The following is a 19,255-nucleotide window of genomic DNA, read 5'->3' on the forward strand; positions in this document are numbered from 1 at the left end:
CTTTTGTTTTGGGGGGGGGAAGGTTGTAAACTTTAGTTGTAAATTTGGACTTCAATAAACGAATTATCTGCACTTAAATCTTGTGCTTTTCTGTGTGTGTTAGTGACTGTTAATTAGGGGAGGTGAGGGAACGGCAGCACTTGCCGCTTCCGCCAGCTCCCGCGCTCTCCCTCAGGGGGCACCCGCCGGGCGTGGCTGCGCGCCTCAGGCCCCGCACTCGGTGCCGCCCGCCGGGCCTGCCTGGGCGCCTCAGGCCCCGCACTCGGTGCCGCCCGCCGGGCGCACCGGGCCTGCCTGGGCGCCTCAGGCCCCGCACTCGGTGCCACTCGCCCGCCCGGCTCGTTCCCGCCCCGCGGAGGGGCCGGGCGGTCCGGCGGGGACGCAGCGCCCGCCCCTTCCCGCTCGCCGTACGGGGCTGTCCCCAACATGGCGGCCAAGGTGAGTGCCGCCTGGCGGGGGGGAGGCCGCTGCTGCGGCGGTTCCCTCGGCCCGGGCTGCCCCTCCCGCTCTGGGGCACCCACGGGCTCGGGGGAGCCGGAGGACGCCCCGTGGGGCCTCTTGCCCCTCGGGAGCTCCGGACAGCGCTCCCCCCGCGTCAGAGCCGGCGCGGGCCGCTGAAGCGGCTGCTCCGGTCGCGGGGAGCCCTGGGGGTAGCGGGTGGGCCCGGCGTGCTGGGCACCGCCTTGGGGGGCGTTACCTCAGCGCTTCCCGCGCCGAACCACCGCCCCGCTCCAGCGCGGGGGTGAGGGGCCGGGGTCGCTCCGAGCGGGGGCGGCCCCGCAGCCTCGGGGGCTCGGGTGGAGCAGGGTGGGAAAGTAAGAGGTGTCGGTGTTGCTTTCTCCGTTGCAGAACTTGAGGTGGAAAGAGCTGGCTAAAGAAAGCAGTTAAGTTGTACAGCAGCGGATAAAATAAGTATTTATCTCCCGGTTGTTCTCACAGCTTCTGAAACACCTTCCCTTCCTTACTCGAGAGATGAAATATCAAGATACTGGTTTGGTACTGGCATTGTGAAGTGTGGTAGTGTTATAGCACCACTGAAAACAGGGATGTTAAAATCGCGCTGTTACGATCTAACAGGGTCCCGAGTATCTAAAATATCTTTAATTGTAGAGATAATGTAGTGTCTTTAAACAGGGGAAAATGTGCCTGTAATGAGCCAGGCTTTCGCTCAAATATTTAGTCAGGTTTTCCAGTTTTCGTAGTCAAATAGATGAATATGTTGCTCTTCATGTTCGCTTTTGTGAAGCGTTTAAAATGTGTATGTATCTGCAAAGAAAAAGGATTACGCAGATGAGGACAGCCAAAGGGATGAAAGTGAAGCATTTTAGCACAGTTTGTTATGACACAACCACCTGAAAGAAGAAACCATGTTTGTATTTGCTGTATGCCTGGATGGTCCTGAAGTGGTGTAGTTTAGTACCTAAATAGGAGTGATTCAGTGCCTTTGGTGAAGTGGTGAGACTTCGTGTTCTTTATTATTTACTCTGAAAAATTAATAGAGTTTTATTCTTCTGAAGTTTTCACTCCTTGGGTTACCATCTGGCAGACAGATTTTCAAAACAAATTCATGGAGTATCAGTAAGTTGAAGTGGAAGGATGCTCCATTGCGCTCGCGTGTGGTTTTTTGGGGGTTTTTTTGTAGTTCTCATTAGAGACTTAGAAATAAATACATACCCAAATTAAAATACTGGATTGACGCTAGAAGCTTCTAACAACTGTCACGTCTCATATAACTTCTGGGAAAAATAAAATACTCTAAGTAGACATCAAACTCTCGTGACCAAACCTATGTTTCTTTAATTCACTTGCAACCATACAGGATTCAAAAGCGTAAGCAGGTGGTTCTTAATTCCAGTAATTGCTATGTATCTGTGTGTACTGTTGACATGCGGTTATTCCAAACAGACAGGAGTTGAAATGTTCTCTCAACTGGAAAGGAGATGACATTTTGTCTGATGTCGTGGAGAATTCCTGTAAATAAAACTGAGGTGCTTTTTTACTGAAACAAGAATCATTCATTGACTTGGAGTATCTGCATGTTGAATTGATTAGGGCTTAATTTACCTTAAGGGATGATGGAAGCATCACCATGGCTTTGGACACAAAATCGTGATATTTTAGACACAACTGTTGTTGTCAGTGATTTCTAGCTTTTGTAGGCATTGTAACTTGAGAAAATCTTTGTATAAGACAGAAGTTGTTTCTAAAACGTATGGTATTTTAAAAGTGACTTGTTTAATCTCATATTTGATCAAACACAGCAGAATAGTAAAATCCAGGCTTTACTGGAGTGAGATTTTTATTTCTGCATTAAGAGTCCCTTTTTTGTTGTCTGTCCTAGGTGGCAAAGCTGGCAGCTGTTTCTTCTGCTCTGCCCTTTGCCTGTATCACTGTATATGCAGCTGCAGAAAAGGAATCAAAAGTTCAGCTGGTGAACCCACATCAGGTAAGAATCTTACAGTTTGTTGGTCTTCAAAGTAACACTAGAAGAATCTGCACAATACCATGTCTTTCCGTTGAATTCTATCACCCAGTAAATAAAATACATAGCTAAGTAATGTGCGATGATAAGAATTCCCTCCTAAATAACTGACCACTGTAGCACAAATAAACCACAAACTGTTACAGTAGCAAGTTGGTCAAGTTTTATCTAATTTTCATTATTACATTATTTCCATACTGAATCCAGAAAAGGTAAAAAGGGTGTAATACTTACTGATAATGATAGTCTTTTTCTATTGTACACATTCTAATAATACATTGCATCTTTTAACTATTCTTGCTCATGCTTTTTCCGAAAAAAAGATATTTTTATCGTACTCAGTAATTCTACTTATTAGAACCTATGCAATACTTTCCGTTTTCATTTCTGAAGAATTAATCTGTAGTCACACTTATGTAAAGTAAGTTTGTCAATATTAAAGAGCAGAATTTGAGATAGGGGGTTTGTTTGCTGTGATGGGAACACTAAGGATTTGCAGTCTTGAAAAAAGCTGTTCAGTGTAAACACTAACCAGTGTACAAAACTACCTCCCCGCAGTACAGTTATGCTTTTCTTTCCAGCTTCCTATTTATTGTCCACCACCTCTGAAATCAAAATACATTGAAGAACAGCCCGGTCACTTGCAGAAGCAACTTTCTTCAGTAAGACAGACAACTGGCCGCTATATTGGATGGTGCAGGGTAAGAAATATTAATAACTGCCTCCAAAGTTTCCTACAATTCCTGGCAACGCTAGACCAAAACACTGAAAAACCAGCATACTTCACTCTGGAGTATTTTTGCAGTTCCTTATAATTTGAGATGCAAAACTGAACCCTTCTCTCATTTTTCTTACTGTGCTTATAACGGGGAACACGTGTGTTCTCCCTGTTTTCCGAATCAAAAGGCAGCGAGATAAATAGGTCTCCTTCAGTCAATGCTAAACTGGATCTAGGCCAACCCGCAATGTCAGGTTCAGAAATATGTCTTGGTTCACTTTACAGCAAGAGTTATGTAGGTAAGTTGTTTCTAGCAGAACCTGATGGCGTGGAGGAGTCTGAAATTCCAGGTACAGACCATGGAGTGGCAGAGCTGCTTCCAAAGGGCAAGCTGAAAGACCCATTTAGGTACTTTAGGAAAGACAAACTGCATGTATCCAAAGTAACTGTTAAAGCAGACTATTGCTAACTAGTCATAAAAATACCTCACAGCTCTGTTATGGAATATTGTAGGCATAGAAGAAAATGTCATACCTGTCACCATTCTCTTAACTGCTGATAAATGACAACTTTTCCCTGGCTGTTGTTAGTATAAGAAATTTTATGCTTGTATTTTTCTTTTACAAACGAAGTAGACCTTATTATTTGAAAAAGGCAAAGAAATCAAAATGTATTCCTGTATTTTCTGTAAATTTCAGTTCCATTGATCTGTGAAAATGTTGTCAGTGACTGTGTAACTGAAATGAATTAGTTAAACTCTTTATCAAACCTTTCCTTAATCATCGAGTGTTTCTGAGACTGGCTGGCAGTGACCTCTGGTGGTACAAATTCTGTGTTACTGCAAACAAATTATTTTGGTGAAATAACTCAAGATGACATTGTTTTTCATTAACCTCCTAAAGAATGTGTATTTACTCAATTTATTTAGCAATATGAGGACAATGATACTAATTATAGGCTAGAAGAAGCTTATTTTCTGGATAAAGAAAAACTTGTAATTAAATAAACTGCCAAATTTGAAGGGAGTAATGCAAACTAATTGAGAACAGATCTTAGACCAAATCAATATTGCTTATCTTTAGCAAAACTGAGCACCGTTTTTACAAACTAAAAGACATAGTTTTACTGGGTAAGTCTCTCTAGGGAAGAGGAGATTGGATTTGATAATTGAGTTTTCATATGTTGTAGAGTTGGGGTCCAAATGTTTTGCTACCCTAGAGTTTTGTTCCTGAGCTGTCAATTTTGAAAGTGATCTTACTATATTAAAGAGATTTTTTTAAATGAAATATGGAGGAAAGTCTTAAAAATATAAATATGGTCGTGAAAAAGGGGATAGATCTCAGTGCAGCCAATGCAGAAAGTCACGGATCTGATTTGGTTTCAGTTACATAATATTTCTTTGTCTCATTGTGCTGAGCCATATGTATCAAATGAGTAGTTTTGTACTGAAAACATCTACTTTTGCTAAGATTTGACTTTTTTTTTTTTAGGATGCTTTTGTTTTTGTTAAAAATGGAATAATGGATACAATTCAATTTGGAAAAGGTAGGCAAGTTGCGTATTCCTGAGTTGAGCACATTCTGGTTTTTTTCCTTGTGACTTAGAAAGATGGTTGAGACAACAAATTCTGGTTCCAGGAGAGAGCAAAAAGGGGAATAGTATACTGGGAGATTACAAAATATGCGTCGTCGTATTTCATCTGTATTAACTCACAGTAAACTTAAAACTATGCTTTTCTTTTCCTTTATTAAGGACTAACACTTTACAAAACACAAAAAAAGTATCTTAGTAAAAAAATGGTTAATTTTACTGTATTTTGAGGACCGCGATTGTTGTTCTAGCACAGACTGCAGAGTGTGCACCTGGAAAATAAGACATCTTCATTCATTAACAAAAAATCTAGTCTTAGACTGGTTTTGGGTTTGGATATTCATAATTTCACTTCCATCTCTATTTCTTAAGTGGAAAAGAAAATAAAAGGATTAAAATTAAATTGCTGTGCTTCTTTTTGTGTCTTCTTTTTTTTAATTCTAAGATGCTTATGTTTACCTGAAGAATCCACCACCAGAATTTCTTCCCAAAGTTGGTGTAATTACAATATCAGGCTTAGCTGGCATCGTGCTGGCAAGAAAAGGTAGGGGTTTTTTTCTTATTTTCATTGTTGCTGTGTTGAATATGTAGCAGGTAGTAGTTTTAATGTTTAAAAGACTGCTGAAAAATAGGCAAAAACGTATGTAACTAGTATTAAAAAACAATCCTTCCTGACAAATTGAAGCGATGTTATTAAATACTTCTTCTAGAAGCTGGCTAAGACCTAATAGACAGAGCAGGATTATATAGTCATTTTTATTGGTGGAATCAACAGAAATTGAAAGTGCTTTGAAAGAAAATTGAACTTGTTTTGAGTTTATTTATTATGGGTTTTCAAAAACAGTGTATTTACGGGAGGAAATTGGAGACAAATTAACAGGTAGGGTTACTGAATACAGTGAAAATTAAGGGAATTTAGAGGGAAGATGCTAAAGAATGTTGGCATTTGCTTAAGAGGTACAAGAGAATTCAGCTCGGAAGGCAATTTTTCACAATAGTGGGAAATCTAATTTGGGATTATTCCTGATTCAAGAAACCAGTCTTCAGAATATCAGTATCTCCTGCAAACCTGACTGTACTAAACTGTAATCACACTCTGTTCTCTGCTCCAGCTGTTACGGGGTTAAGTTTGATGTAAACAATAGTTAGGGGTTAAACAATTGCATTCAATTCATACAGCTGCTTAGTTTTACTTTTCAATAGTGTCTAATTATTTGAAATATTTGGCTTTATACAGATTCTAGATTCAAGAAAATTGCTTATCCATTGGGACTTACAACTTTAGGAATTTCTGTTTGTTACCCAGCTCAGTCAGTGGTCATTGCTAAGGTAAGTTTACTTGCATTTTAATATTGAATTAACAGTTAATTTAGTCATAGCATTCCCATTTCACTTAATTCAAGTGTCGTGCATCTAGGAGTCAGAATACACGTGCATCTTCATTAAAACATGTAATGCATCACAGGTGTTAATCACATAGCTGTAAGTATGAATAAAATGACTGAATTTGAAAATGCAGTTGTATAGCCTCTCAAGTTTTAATCCTTATTTCTCAAATAAATGAAGATATTTTTTAATTTACTTTTATTTCAGCAGATAAAATAAAAGCCTTGCTGAACTTGATAGATAAGCAATTTGAGATACTGTACAATTGCGTCTCTTGTTAGAATTCCTTGTTTCCCGATTATGTCACCTTGCAGTTGTCTACCTGAGCAAAATATGTCCTGGCTGTTTATCTTGAAAAGCAGAACTATACTTAGTATTTTGTATGCAAGAACTGTTTGCACACAGTAATTTTCTACACAAAAAGTGAATTGAAAAGCAGGATATAAAGTTTATACATCTCTTCCTTCTCTATAGTTTTCCAGTGTTTCCCTGTTTAGAAAAGCACATATTGCTTCATAAGAATTCTGCATAGTTCCTTGATGAACTTTGTATTTATTGTTTCAAAACTGCACTTTTGTGTCAAATTGGTGAGATAGGAAAATAGGGGTTTTAGGCGTGTTTGGTTCTGAGGCTTCTCTGTCTTTTAGTTAAATGATCCGATTTAAGTTTTGACAGAAAGATTTATGGAACATTATCCTGAAATCTGATTGAAAAAAAAACCAACCACCAAACACCTACTATTGAATCTCTAACTTTCCATCCTGATGAATCGGTTGTTACTGTTACTAATTTTAGTGGGATGTTTTTCTTTGGGATTTTTGTTCTTCCAGAGTACTTCGGAAGATATCTCAAAGACCTGTACTGTGATTAAAATCTTTGGGTGATCTTATATCACTGAACTAATCTGTTGGTTTTGTCTTATATGCACATCAATGAGGGTTATGGTTTCTCCAGAGCCAGCGCGATTTCTTGGCTCATTTATTGTAAGATGTAAATGTCAGGGCTGGGAGATAGAGAGTTGGAAAAGAATGCTACGCTGTCCCTTACAACCTGTCTCAGGCAGCTAAATCCTTGGTTTTTATCTGCTTAAATTATGTTTCACCTTTTGCACAGTTGTTTGTATTTGCAGCTGTGAAGTGTTGTGTTTCTACAGAGCATTTGTAAAGGGACTCCATAGTTATCGCTGTGTTACAAAGTTACTTTTCGAAAATAGAAGGATTTGGCAGTTGGGAAAGCAAAGCACTACTCACTGACATGGGCCAGGGCATGTCGGGGATTTTTCCTTTTGCGTTACTGTTTTTGATAATTTCCAAGAGACTCAGACAAATTTGGAACCTTTAAAGCTGCTGTACCAGTCTATGGTGCAAATATTGCCAAAACACTGTTTGCTGATCAGACTTTGGTTTCATTTTTAGTAGGTGGATGTAGCATGTGGATGTAGCATGTGGATGCTACCTGTGGATTTCTCATACCAGTTTAAACATTATTTAGGATTTGCTTGATGTAAGAGAAATATGTGCTAGATCTTGAAAAGCAGATGATTAGAATGTCTTAGTATGGGGTTAAGCATGTCCTCATGCAAAGAAGATGCATTTCATTTGAAGAGTCTGTGTATCTTAGTACTTTTAAAGCTGTTGTTTAATTACGTTTTTCTGAAAAAACAGGTAACAGGGAAAAAGTTATTTTCTGCAAGCCATCAAACCTATGAAGCTGTGCGATCACTGTGGGCAAAAAAGGAAGATGTCACCAAGGTAGGCTTCCTGAAGTAATGACTAACTCAGAAATTCAAAGGATGGAAGAAGTAAATGAGAATGTCAAGTACTATTCTGCTGATACTGTTTAGGATTACTGATTGCATTAAGTGAGGCACAAAAACCCCTCTGATATTTTGTAAATTCAGTGTTTCACGTCATATTTGTTATACCTTTCAGACACTGATTTTTTTTGCTCTTTTTAAAGAAAATGAAAGTTTCTCAGTTATATTAACATTTAGAAGTCTTTTGCTTTAAATCTATGGTCATTATTTGTATGCAGTCCTCGCCTTGTATTTCCACTGAGTGCAAATTGCATTCTGAATTTTGAAAACGAGATTCAGATAAATGTAGTTAAAATGAAAGCAAAACAAGAATTGTGGTAAAGACAGCTTCTATTATATTTTTTTTGGCCTGGGTGAAGCCTGTTCCCAAACCAATGTATTATTTTTGATTACTAAGATGTTACTATGATTTGTCTTTCCATCTTCTGTTAACTAAGGGTAGCAAGTGTTCTGTGAATACTAAATGCTATTTCAGTCTTGTGTGAGACTGTAGGTTCCTCATCTGTAAATGAACAGAGACTTCCTTGTGAAGGGTCTCAGGTAAAAGCACAGTGTCAGACTGAAGTAAACTTCCTTCCATGTGTATTTGAAGTTACTGTATCTGAACTGTGGGGTTCTTTCATGCATTTTTTTTTCCAGCCATGTCCCTTGCATGCAGCTGACTTCAACATTGCCAGTTGAATATCGTTGTATGATGTCATATCTGAAAGTAATTTCATGAAAGATAAGCTTTCAGACTTGAAATCTTTATTTTGCAATAATGTTTTAAGCATATAGCCATGTGCATTTTTTTTTAATTAATGTTTGGTTCACAGCTGCCACAGGAGTCAAAATCAGTTGCCCAAGAAGATAAGAAAACCAAAGACATTTCTAGTACAAAACCTGAGTCTGCTATTGAGTCAAGATCATTCAACAGAACAGAGTTTTCTCCAGTAGAGTCTTGGAGTAATAAAGACCCAGTGCCTTCATCAGGTGAAGTAAAAATGTCAAGTGTTATCTCAGGGCAACACACAAATCCAATTCAAATTCTGATTTACTTGACTTAATTTTGTAGTTACCCTTGCTTTAACATGGAGCAGACTGTCATAGCACAAACTGTCAATATACACCTCAGAGCCTCAGGGAGGTGATAATTTTCTCACTGTGGACTCTGTCACAGTATCAGAATTCTTGTATATCTGTTGTTCGTTCTCAATAATGTTTTCTTTCATTCCGGATGGCGTGGACTGCATATTGTTACCAATGAGATGGTATCATCAAGTATTTCTGTTAAATACCTACTTTAAATTATCTGTTATCAGAATACCATAAGTACAATTTAAAGGATTACTGCTGGATTTTTGTGAGAACAGCTGATTTGAATTACAGTTCATTTCGCTGTATGGGTTCTTTATCTTCAGATCTTGGTAAAAGAGGAATGCGTGATTTTATTTTGTTAGGTTTTCTGCAGTGGTGTTCTTCGTGCATCTAAAGTACTTGAGATAATCGACTAGATCGTGTAACAGCATACGTAACATACAAATATTTTCATAGGCCAATTGCTAAGATAAATAGTGGAATTACCTGTTAAAGTATAACTAAATTTGTTTTTAAATATTGTTATATTTTGTAGGGAAAAATTCTGAATTTTACTCATCACTTAAACTTGCTTACTTTTTATTGTGTTCTTTAGCACAATGTTTATTTTTCTGGAAAGCAAGCAGAACATATTTGGATAGGATTTTAATATTTTTTTTTCTTTCACTAGAATATACCTTTGCACCTGTATTTTTCCTGATTTGGTTCGTGGAATACTTTAATCTGTTTTTATTGTACATTAGCTTCAGGCCACATTATCTTTAATGCTTTTATGTATTAGAGAGTAGGAGGAAGACCTGCTCTCCATCCACTGCTCTATGCTAATAATTACAACGTGCCTTCATCATCCTGTATCACTTACATAGTTTTAATGAGAACATACGTATCTTGATCATTTGTGTTTGGTAATGCAAAAATAATCAAAATGTGTCAATAAGCTTTTTTTCCCCACAGCTCAAATATGTATATATATATATTTCAATTACATTTCTTTAATATCTCTAACAGGAAGAGTGAAGACACCAAAGTTTAAGCCTGATCCAAAGCTTGTGGACCACGGTCAGTCCAGCCCAGAAGATGTGGACATGTACAGTACTAGAAGTTAAGACAAATCTGCTTACAAGTCTTTGCAAAGTATTACAGATAAGGGGGAGGGAAGAAGGAAAGGAGTAATCATTACAATACACACTCTGTGAGGTATAATTTAATCAGGTATTTTCTTATATCCCAGTTTGTAGTATTGACCATCATAATTCTGTTTAGTGAATAGTTTGTTTCTCATTACTTATAAGCAGTGAGGATTCACTCGTTGTGGTGTCATTAGTGAGACACTGGGAAAATGAGATTTGTCAGTGTCTTCTCACAATGAAGTTTCTCTGTGCCAAGCTTGTTAATGTCACTTCAAAAGGATATTTGAAAATGTAAACATAGCTCCATAGGGCTGGGATATTCATTGATCTAAAAGAAGGTGGCGATGGGTGGGGTTTGCAGAGCCTTCTTTTGTCTTTTTTCTTTCAGCTCTGGACTGAAGTGTAACATCTTGTTGGTCCGAGTACCCTTAAAAGTTGGTTGTTGTATGTTACAAATAACATTAGCTTTAACACTTGTATAAACGAGTCACCTTTTTTTTCATTGCAAAGTCATTTGATGTTGTTTGTCTCTTTCACAAAGGTAAATGGAAGCAACTTCTTGTCCTGCATGCTTCTTGTGTATTTAAATTTCACTTAAGTTGGGAAAAACACACATACTCTAAGACATCCTTTATAGACTATGCATTACTTTTCACATACTTCTACTACTTTGAGGAATTGTATGCAAATTGCTTAATCCAGGAAACTGATACTGTTTCACTTTATATAGAATGCATTAGCAGTATTAAGGAAGTTGGAAACCTCCTGTAGTTTTGAGGTTTAAAGTGCTGACAGATACTAAAAATGCAGAATAGGCAGCCAACTTTTTCTTCCCAGAAGTTTGTATGCAATACCCATTGATCTTGGTAGGATTTCTGTGACATTCTGTCTCTTTCCATAAGAACAACATGAGAAATTGACTAAGTTTTGTAGGATGAAACTTTCAAACACTGTTTTTATCATTGTGTATTTCGCTCCCCTTCTATTCATCCTCCATTTCTCTTCAAAAAACACCCTTATAAGGGTTGGAATAGATCTGGTAGTCTTCCTTGAACACAGTGCGACTTGTTATCAGTACACAATGATAATCACCTGCTGCCCAGAGGTAATCTCATCTGTGTCTACTGTGGCACTTCCCTAATACATAAACTGCAGAGGGACACTGTGCTGGTAGTTTGTCCTTTGATCTGTTGAATTCTATTATCTTTCAATTAATGAAAACATGTGCTTTGTTGTGAAGTTGGGGGGGTGGTGACCGGGCATGGAACAAGGACAAATTGTGCAAACATAGTTTGGTTGGAACTTAAACCTGAAAAGAAATGCTGCTTCATGTGGATGTGTTCTCAGCACTGGGATGCGAAGGGATATTTGCTCCTGTTCTGCATAAGAAGAGGTTTCACAATCTGGTTCCGTCTTCTAAGGCCACTAATGCAAAGCAGGTGTCTCTGCATTGTGGGCAGAGTATTCCTGGTGTCACGGTGGGACTAGCAGAAGCTGTGAGGAGGTTCTGCACAATGGTGCAAATCGTGAATGAGCAAAAGAGTAAGTAAGGCTTTTATGACGAGTCAGAAATAGTGAAGTATTGATATTTTGGAGTCCAAATTTCAGGCAAAGTGGTGGGCTTTGTTATACAGAGTCCAACAGAAGGTGAAGTCAGTGAATGTCAAGTTTAAAGGAGAATTCTATCAGTTAAACTTGCTTGGGACAGATGACTTAGAATTTAATGTGTTTTGTTTCTGTAATCATCTCTTAAGGCCCAGGAAACTGTCAGAATTCAGGCAGCAATTGAGCGATATTAACTTAATCTTCACAGAGCTCCTGGACAAGACACATTTAGTGTTCCATCACAGAGAGAGAAGTAGAAAAATTAGATGGCTGGGCTTCATATACCATTTCCAGGGAAACAGAAGAAGACATAAGGCAGGAAGTGAAAATGAAATTATCATTTTCAAACCCAAGAGTGGATGGCAGAAATTGTATTATCTGTCTCCCTTTGATCAGATTCTGGGTAAAAAACATAAAAGAAAAAACATCTGCTCTACTCCTAAGTTCTATTTAAATTCTAATTCATGTCCTTCAAATGATAAGCTACCACAACAAGTCAACTAGAAAGGTAAGATGATGCGGGTTTGCAAGGATGTTGTAGGGGTTTACTCTGGTGCCATTTTTAGGTACATAGTGCAAAACGATGCACATGAATTAGTCTGGGAGCAGGGAGAGAAGTTGCCTTGGACACTTGTGAAGGAACAAGAGTTGGTCTGGTCCGGTCCTTTCCGTACTTTAAGGGCATTACCACTCAAATCTCTTGCGACAGATGAAAGTGTCTGGTCTGCAGGAAGTACACTGGACACCTCAGTGGTTAGACAGTCAAGAATTAGATGTTTCATACAAGCAGTTTGTGTTACAAGCCCTGATTTTACAGGAAGTTCGTGCTGTAAGTAGACATGATACACAAAACTGTCGTTAGGCTGTATTTCAGTAACAAATCACTCTGTAGGGCAAAATTGCAATAGAACTATGCCTCAGAGTCAAATTGTCATTCAGAAGTCTTAGATTTTCTGGGAGATGATAACTTAAAATTGTTGCTCCCACCCATTCTGATGAACAAGCAGTATGAGGAATACGGTTCTAGAGCAGATAAAATGGTGTCCCTGTGCTGGGTTGGTTCTTGTTGGTGGACGAGAGGAGTGACCTGGTGCAGATCTGTTCCAGGACGGGGTTCGCCTGCTACTTTAGCTTTTTAACTAACTGCTACTTAGTTTAGTTTTTTTTGTCAGTTGAGAGGAAAAAACTAAACTAAACTTTCTTATTCTTTTCTACAGGATAAGGTAATGTTTTGTTTGTTTCTCTATCAGCAGTTTTTGTTTAATATCCCTACATGGTTGAAAAGCTGGGACTAAAATTAGAGACTTGGGTTTTGGCACTGAAACAGATATAGCTAAATACAACTGTTTCCCTATCTGCAGCCAAAGAAAACAGGGCAAAAAAAAGTATGAAAAGTTTTGTATCCTGTGTAGGTGTGTTCTCTGTTTTCAGAAAGACAGTAATCAATCTCTGAGTTTAAATTGTCTGTCCTAGATCATAGATGTATTAGTAGTGGGAAAGAATTTTTTAGTAAAACCTGGAATATATTATAATAGTTCTTTGCTGGCATAAACTTCTGTGAGAGTCAGTCATGTGAAACACATGATGAGAGAAATTTCTAAAGGTACCAAAGAAGATGCAGGTTATTATAGAGAAGTTTGGGGTGTATTTGCTGAAATGAAGGCAGCCCAAGTCACATTACTCATCTGCTCTTGTACAAGTATTGGAATGGTGACTGTGAATCTTTATTACTCCACTGCCAGTTTGTGAAGTGTTTCTTTGTCAGGTCTAACGAGGTGCCTGCCCTCTGCAGTTCACACATCTAAACCTCCATGTTTCATACAATACTCTGCAAATGGCTTGTTCCAGGTCACTCCAAGGAACTGTAGCCACATCTCTGTGTTCATAATTTATCGTAAAGGTGCTATGCAATGGCTTTAAAAAAGCAAATCCAAATCTACATTATGCTATGCTTATGAGTCCTCACTTTAAATATACGTGCCTGACTTGATCTCTTTAAGATTTCAGATCCAGTATGTTAGCCTGTTAAACAATGAAGAATTAACATAAGTACATGGGAAAAGGTGCATTGTAAGACATAGATTTATTATTTTACAGTGAAACACTTTGAAATGCCTCTCAAATGAATCATTAACAGTCACTTAAAAGTTTCTTTCATAATGCAATAACACAGTAACATAATAAAAGTAAGAATGTGTACTGTAATTTTTATATGATTTAAGTTATATATTTGTGAAAAATCCAATGTCTTAAAGAAATGGGTCACATGATATTTTGTAATATATAAATAGTTTTAATGCATGTTTTTTATTTATGGTCAATTGTATTCGTATATAGAAATTTGGAACTTGTTGATTTTTTTTATTTACATAAACCTGATTGTGATACTTTATTTTGTCATATTATTGTGAAGCACCTGAAAATAAAGAGCGATAAGATACTTTTTAAAAATTAAGTTTAACTTCTGTATGTTGTCTCATCTGTAGGGCAAATTGTCAATTCCTTTTCCCTAAAGTACATTTAAGAAGTTAGTTGGCAAACATGACTAAGTCACACCTGTTTCACTAATGTTGGGGAAAAAACTTCACCCCTGAAGTACTGAAAAGTCCATTCCTGGAAGAAATCACCGAAGTAACATCCAGGACATGTTAATGCTCAGCATTCAGTTGTTTGTGTGTCTTAAAAGTTGACAAGTGCTTCCATTTTCTTTTCTTGGTAATTTCTTCTGAAGATTGCTGTAGCTCAGAACTTGGAATAAAGGCGGCTTTTATCCACACTGGAGGAATGACACGTATTGTTAAAAGAACGAGGCAGATAGCAAATATATTTCCCTCAGTATGGCTCCATGATAATCTTCCAGGTAAAGTAATTTGCCAATCCAAGAGTCATAAATAATTTAATACATGCTGTAATCCACAGCGTAACGCCTTAAAAGAAGAAAAATTGTGTGAATAAGTACTGTGGCTGTTTTAATGGCAGATTATCATTGTGATTCTTGAATAACTTAGGAAACCTTGTGAGGATTTTTTAATGCATCTGTATAGCTACCTTGTGAAAGTTTGGAGTGTTTCTGCATCGCATTCATAAACAGAAAATGTATTTTAAATCTAAAAAGAAAGTGGGGTCTTACAAAGTCTATGCTTTTTTAAAAGTAGCATTAGTGTGCACTAGATTGTGTGTAGTTTTTATTCTAAATTGCAGGATTCTAAGAGGCAAAGCTCAGGTACGTGCTGACAGTAAGCTACAATCAAGAAAGACCGTAATTTAAAACGTTCTGGAAGTTATCACATCATTTGTATTACAATGGTATTGATGGGCTCTTCTTGTAGACCTGAGCAAGAGTTCAAACCAAACTGAAATGCTAAGGAGAAGGAAATCTGAAAGTTAGAAAATCCTGGTTTTACACTATTTTTTTAAATTTTATTTTTTAAAGTCTCGTGGGCAGATCTATTTTGTGTTGTAAAAAATGAGTGTATCAGTACATGCTAATAAGGTGGAGAAGGAGAAAAGAAAGGAGAGGGAAATGGAAGTTCCATCACTGCCTCGAAAGTGGTGAAAGGAAGGTGCGTTTGCGGGTTCTGAGTTGGAACACCATTAATCCAGGTCGTAGAATCATAGAAGGTGCAATAAGTTCTGTGCCCTTTCGTTGATGGGCTGTAGGATGTTGTTTTTACCAAAACTACTGAAGGAAATGCCTTGCTGGGATCAGGTAATAGGTCTAAACTGAGGCTATCGTGGGTGTGAGTGTTGGTAACACTTTAGGCTTTATTTGTAGCAGTCCTAACATCGATATTTCTGGGATCTCTGGTAAAGCAGTCTGCTGGCAGCACTGAGAATCTGTTTTATTGTCTGCTGTAAAATTAAGTACTGTTGGGTTTTCAGCCAAAGCAGGATTATTTCAGGGATTAGCCAGGCATTGATTTTTACAGATCCTTATTTATCCTTTGAAAGGTAAAGGTTAAAGTTTACCTTTTGCCGTTAATCTAAGTACATTTGGCATGTTTCCATAAGCACTTAGTTCCTGCCAAATGAAGAAGTCCATGTTGGGATTTTATCAGTTACGGAGAAATTTCGAGCGCACCATCCTAAAAATCAATGCTTGTGCTAACTTAAACGTCGACGCAGTCGATCTTTCACAGACTTCCTTTGGATGGATCCCCATTTATTCCTGTGTAAGTTCTTCAGGGTAATGAGTCAGTCACATAGAGACCATGGCTGATTCAGAATCGTGTTGCAGAGTGAATGTTGGGAATTTATTTAAAAAAAGGGAAAAAAAAGGTAAGATGACAGTTTGACAGTTTGGGAGTGTGCTGTGGTGTCAGTGTTTGTTGCTATTCATCCTTACCGGAAGAGTATTTTCTGTTATTTTCTCAGGAATCAAGATTGCAAAAGAGAAAAGTTAATCAACAAAACTTAATGGTAGGTGCATACAATTACGGGATTCCTTTTAATCAACATTTTTATACTCTTTATCCATGTCTTTGATATGTCTTTAAAAACCATGTATATTCAAGGACCTTTGTCTTCAAAAACATTAAAAGTTTGTTGTCTGTAAAAGGTAACCCTAAAAGTAGAACAGATAAACGCTTGGGACAAACACCTTAGTGTGTTGAAACTTAAGCAAAGTTTTCCTTTAACAACGTTATGTATTCAAAAATTCAGAAATAGCAGGATTAATGAGACATTTTTATGGAACTACCCAGTTGTCATAAAATAAAATATGCTGGGTAAGTTGTGTCTGTTCTAGGTTAATTAGTAATTATTTATAGAGAAGGATGCTATAAAACAAGCTCAAAATCTGTGATGCTTGACTTGCTACAGTAAATAACAGCAGCAGAAAGGAGAGTGGATGCTGCTAGCAAAAACTGGAACATGTTTTACCACTGTCGCCTTCAGGATGTCCGCTCTTGAAGTCCTGCTTTTCGTTCTGTTCGTGGCCAGCGATTCCCTGAGCGCACAAGAAGCTTTAGAATGTGAGACGTGGTTGCATTTGGGGTTTGTAGCCGGTCAGGGCAGGGCTGTGTGTGTCACCTGCCTGGCTGACCCCTGGCAGCGCCACTGCGGCATCGCAGCCCCACGGGTACAGCTTCTCAGGAGATCCGCCGTGTGGTTCACATAGAGTTCATTTTTAAATCATGGGAAAACAATGAGAATGTTGAGAGCTTTGTGTGACAGCTGCTTACCTGTGTCTGCTGTTGTGGAGTGTCTCATAGTTCTTGAGCTCTGTACTGCCAGGAGCATGGTGGGATTTCACACAGACGTAGGTGTGCGTTTGCTTTCAGCTGTTATTCTGTACCTCTATACATTAAAAAGATTGCAATACAACTAAAATACTGGGTGTTCTGGTAGTTTTGAATCATTTTGAGTCAACCTATCAATGTCAAAAGGATGTATTTTAAATGAGTAAGATGGTTTGGTTCTTTTTCAGTAGGAAGAAATAGTCGGTATATGCGTTAAAAAAAAAATATGCATTCTTTTTACAGCAAGTGTTTTTTAGAATTTTTTATTCAGATGAACAGGGAGAAAATCATCAGTAATTAAGAGCATGGCAATCAGAATGCATTGGGAAAAACAAAGGTTATTTCAAATGAGAAGGTAAGTCATAAGGAATTATCTCTGATTCTCTTAGAATATACAGTTATTGGTCAGGATTTTTTTTTTTCTGGGAAGATTTCCTACAGATTTTATTTAGTTATTTTTTCATTACCTCTGTTCTTTACCTGGTAGCTAGCAGTTACTAGTAATTAGATATCACAAACTTGATAGTGATGTAAACCAGCTGCAGTTATGATTTTTCTAATAGAGTTTTGGTTTGTGATTCGAGGAATTTTTTTCATGCTACTTTAGCCTTTAAATTGCCAAAAAAAGTTACTGCTTTAAGGATAACTTTGCATTTATATAGACTGCAGTCTATATAATGAATTTTATTTGTTACAGATCGTATGGGTAGCTAAAAAACTTTAGTGCTGTTTATCTCCTAGATAACATGGTGCCAAATACTATGAGTGATTTTTTAAGTTGTTCTGCATAACATATGATTTATATTTAGGTTGTCTTGGAAAATGCTCCAATGTTGATGCCCTTTTGAGAGAAAGCAGTACAATATATGTAAATAGGTTTGTACGAATGCAAGTCTTGATCAGTGTGTAATCATTTAGTTTTATCTCTGGTTAACAGTAAATGTTGGATCAGATTGTCGTGGGCAGTGGGGAGGAAGGAGGTTTCCATCTTTTGTTGAGATAAAGGCTGCTCATAGCATCGTCTCTCTAGCTAATAATGCAGTAGTCATGAGTTTGCTAATCCACCTGTCGGCGGTGTAAAACCCTTCTTAAAATAGCAAAACAGTAACAGCCCCGCTGCTCTGACACTGCTTGCTTCCTCTCGGCTGCTGAGCGGGCTCAGAGGATCTGCTCTGAGAGCTCTGCCAGTTCTTTCTGGCTTTATTCTAAATGTGAAAAGTTATGCAAAATTCTGCTCAGCTGTGTTGGCTGGTTTGGGTTTTTCTGAGTACCACAGCAGTGCTTGACCTTGCAATGCACAGTCCGGATCTTAATTTTCTCTCTCCGTGTCTCCAGTGGTGTCTTGCCATTGCTTGTTTGCTTGTACACCATAGGTGAAGATTTCAGGTTCCTCTCCATAAATCACAGACTTCAGTGGCTTTGCACCAGAATCTGGGTCAGCTTGTAGCTCGCTGTATGGATGATGAGTACAGCATTCAGTCCGAGTCCCGCACAGGAGAGAAACAGCAAAGAATGACAGATTTGAGTGCCAACCATGGTGCCTTTTGCTGCCTAATTATGGCTGCTGATGGGGAGGTTATTTTTAGACAGCTGTATGCCCGCGAAGTGCTGTAAGCACTCATCTTCTGCAGCGTAATTTACAGCTCAGTTCACACAGTAAAAGGGATGGAGGAGAACTGACATTAACGCAAAACAAATCCTTTTGTAGACCAAAATAAGGAACGATCCCAATGCAGAACACACAGAAAGATTTTCTTAGAGGGTTTGAATCTCAAATGGATTTCATGGTTTTTAGCCTTTACCAGCAACCCAGAGATGACACCTAGTGGAATTCAGATACAACCACACTTAAATTATGTGATAGAAATCATAATAATACAAGCCATACAATTTACTGGCTAACTGGAAGACGGGCACAAAACCTCAGCAAAGTGATTTAACTAGGTAAACCTTCATTTCTTAAATAATTTCAGAATTTCAAAGGTACAAGTCAGTGGAAATTAAGATGTACTACCGTCAACGAAGTATGTCATATGAAACTTGAAATTTCTGATGTAATTAGAAATACAGCCCACTAACAGTATGTTACTGTATTAATAATTAAATAAGTATTTACTTTGTTTTCATTTAGAGCCAACTGCACTGGAGCTGAAGACTTCATGGCCTGCTGGTGTAGTACAGACAACTTCTGTCCTACTGATATTTCTTGTC

The 19,255-nt window shown here is 38.1% G+C and overlaps 1 protein-coding gene across 1 annotated transcript; it reads left to right on the top strand.

Annotated features, from left to right (window-relative positions):
* Window positions 1-386: 386 nt before the first annotated feature.
* APOOL (apolipoprotein O like) lies at window positions 387-14,051 on the top strand. Its single transcript, XM_065643630.1, has 9 exons — window positions 387-438; window positions 2,342-2,446; window positions 3,064-3,183; window positions 4,691-4,745; window positions 5,236-5,334; window positions 6,028-6,119; window positions 7,841-7,927; window positions 8,808-8,964; window positions 10,078-14,051. Exons 1-9 carry the CDS (start codon window positions 427-429, stop codon window positions 10,173-10,175), a joined length of 825 nt encoding a protein of 274 aa, XP_065499702.1. The 5' UTR covers window positions 387-426; the 3' UTR covers window positions 10,176-14,051.
* The last annotated feature ends 5,204 nt before the right edge of the window (window positions 14,052-19,255 follow it).

This window comes from Caloenas nicobarica, chromosome 12, assembly GCF_036013445.1.
Source record: "Caloenas nicobarica isolate bCalNic1 chromosome 12, bCalNic1.hap1, whole genome shotgun sequence".
NCBI lineage: Eukaryota > Metazoa > Chordata > Aves > Columbiformes > Columbidae > Caloenas > Caloenas nicobarica.

Excerpts from the sequence above, each read along its gene's own strand:
- APOOL (XM_065643630.1), top strand. Across the intron at positions 2,447-3,063 it reads AGCTGGTGAACCCACATCAG|CTTCCTATTTATTGTCCACC; the intron begins GTAAGAATCTTA and ends TTTTCTTTCCAG. Across the intron at positions 8,965-10,077 it reads AGACCCAGTGCCTTCATCAG|GAAGAGTGAAGACACCAAAG; the intron begins GTGAAGTAAAAA and ends TATCTCTAACAG.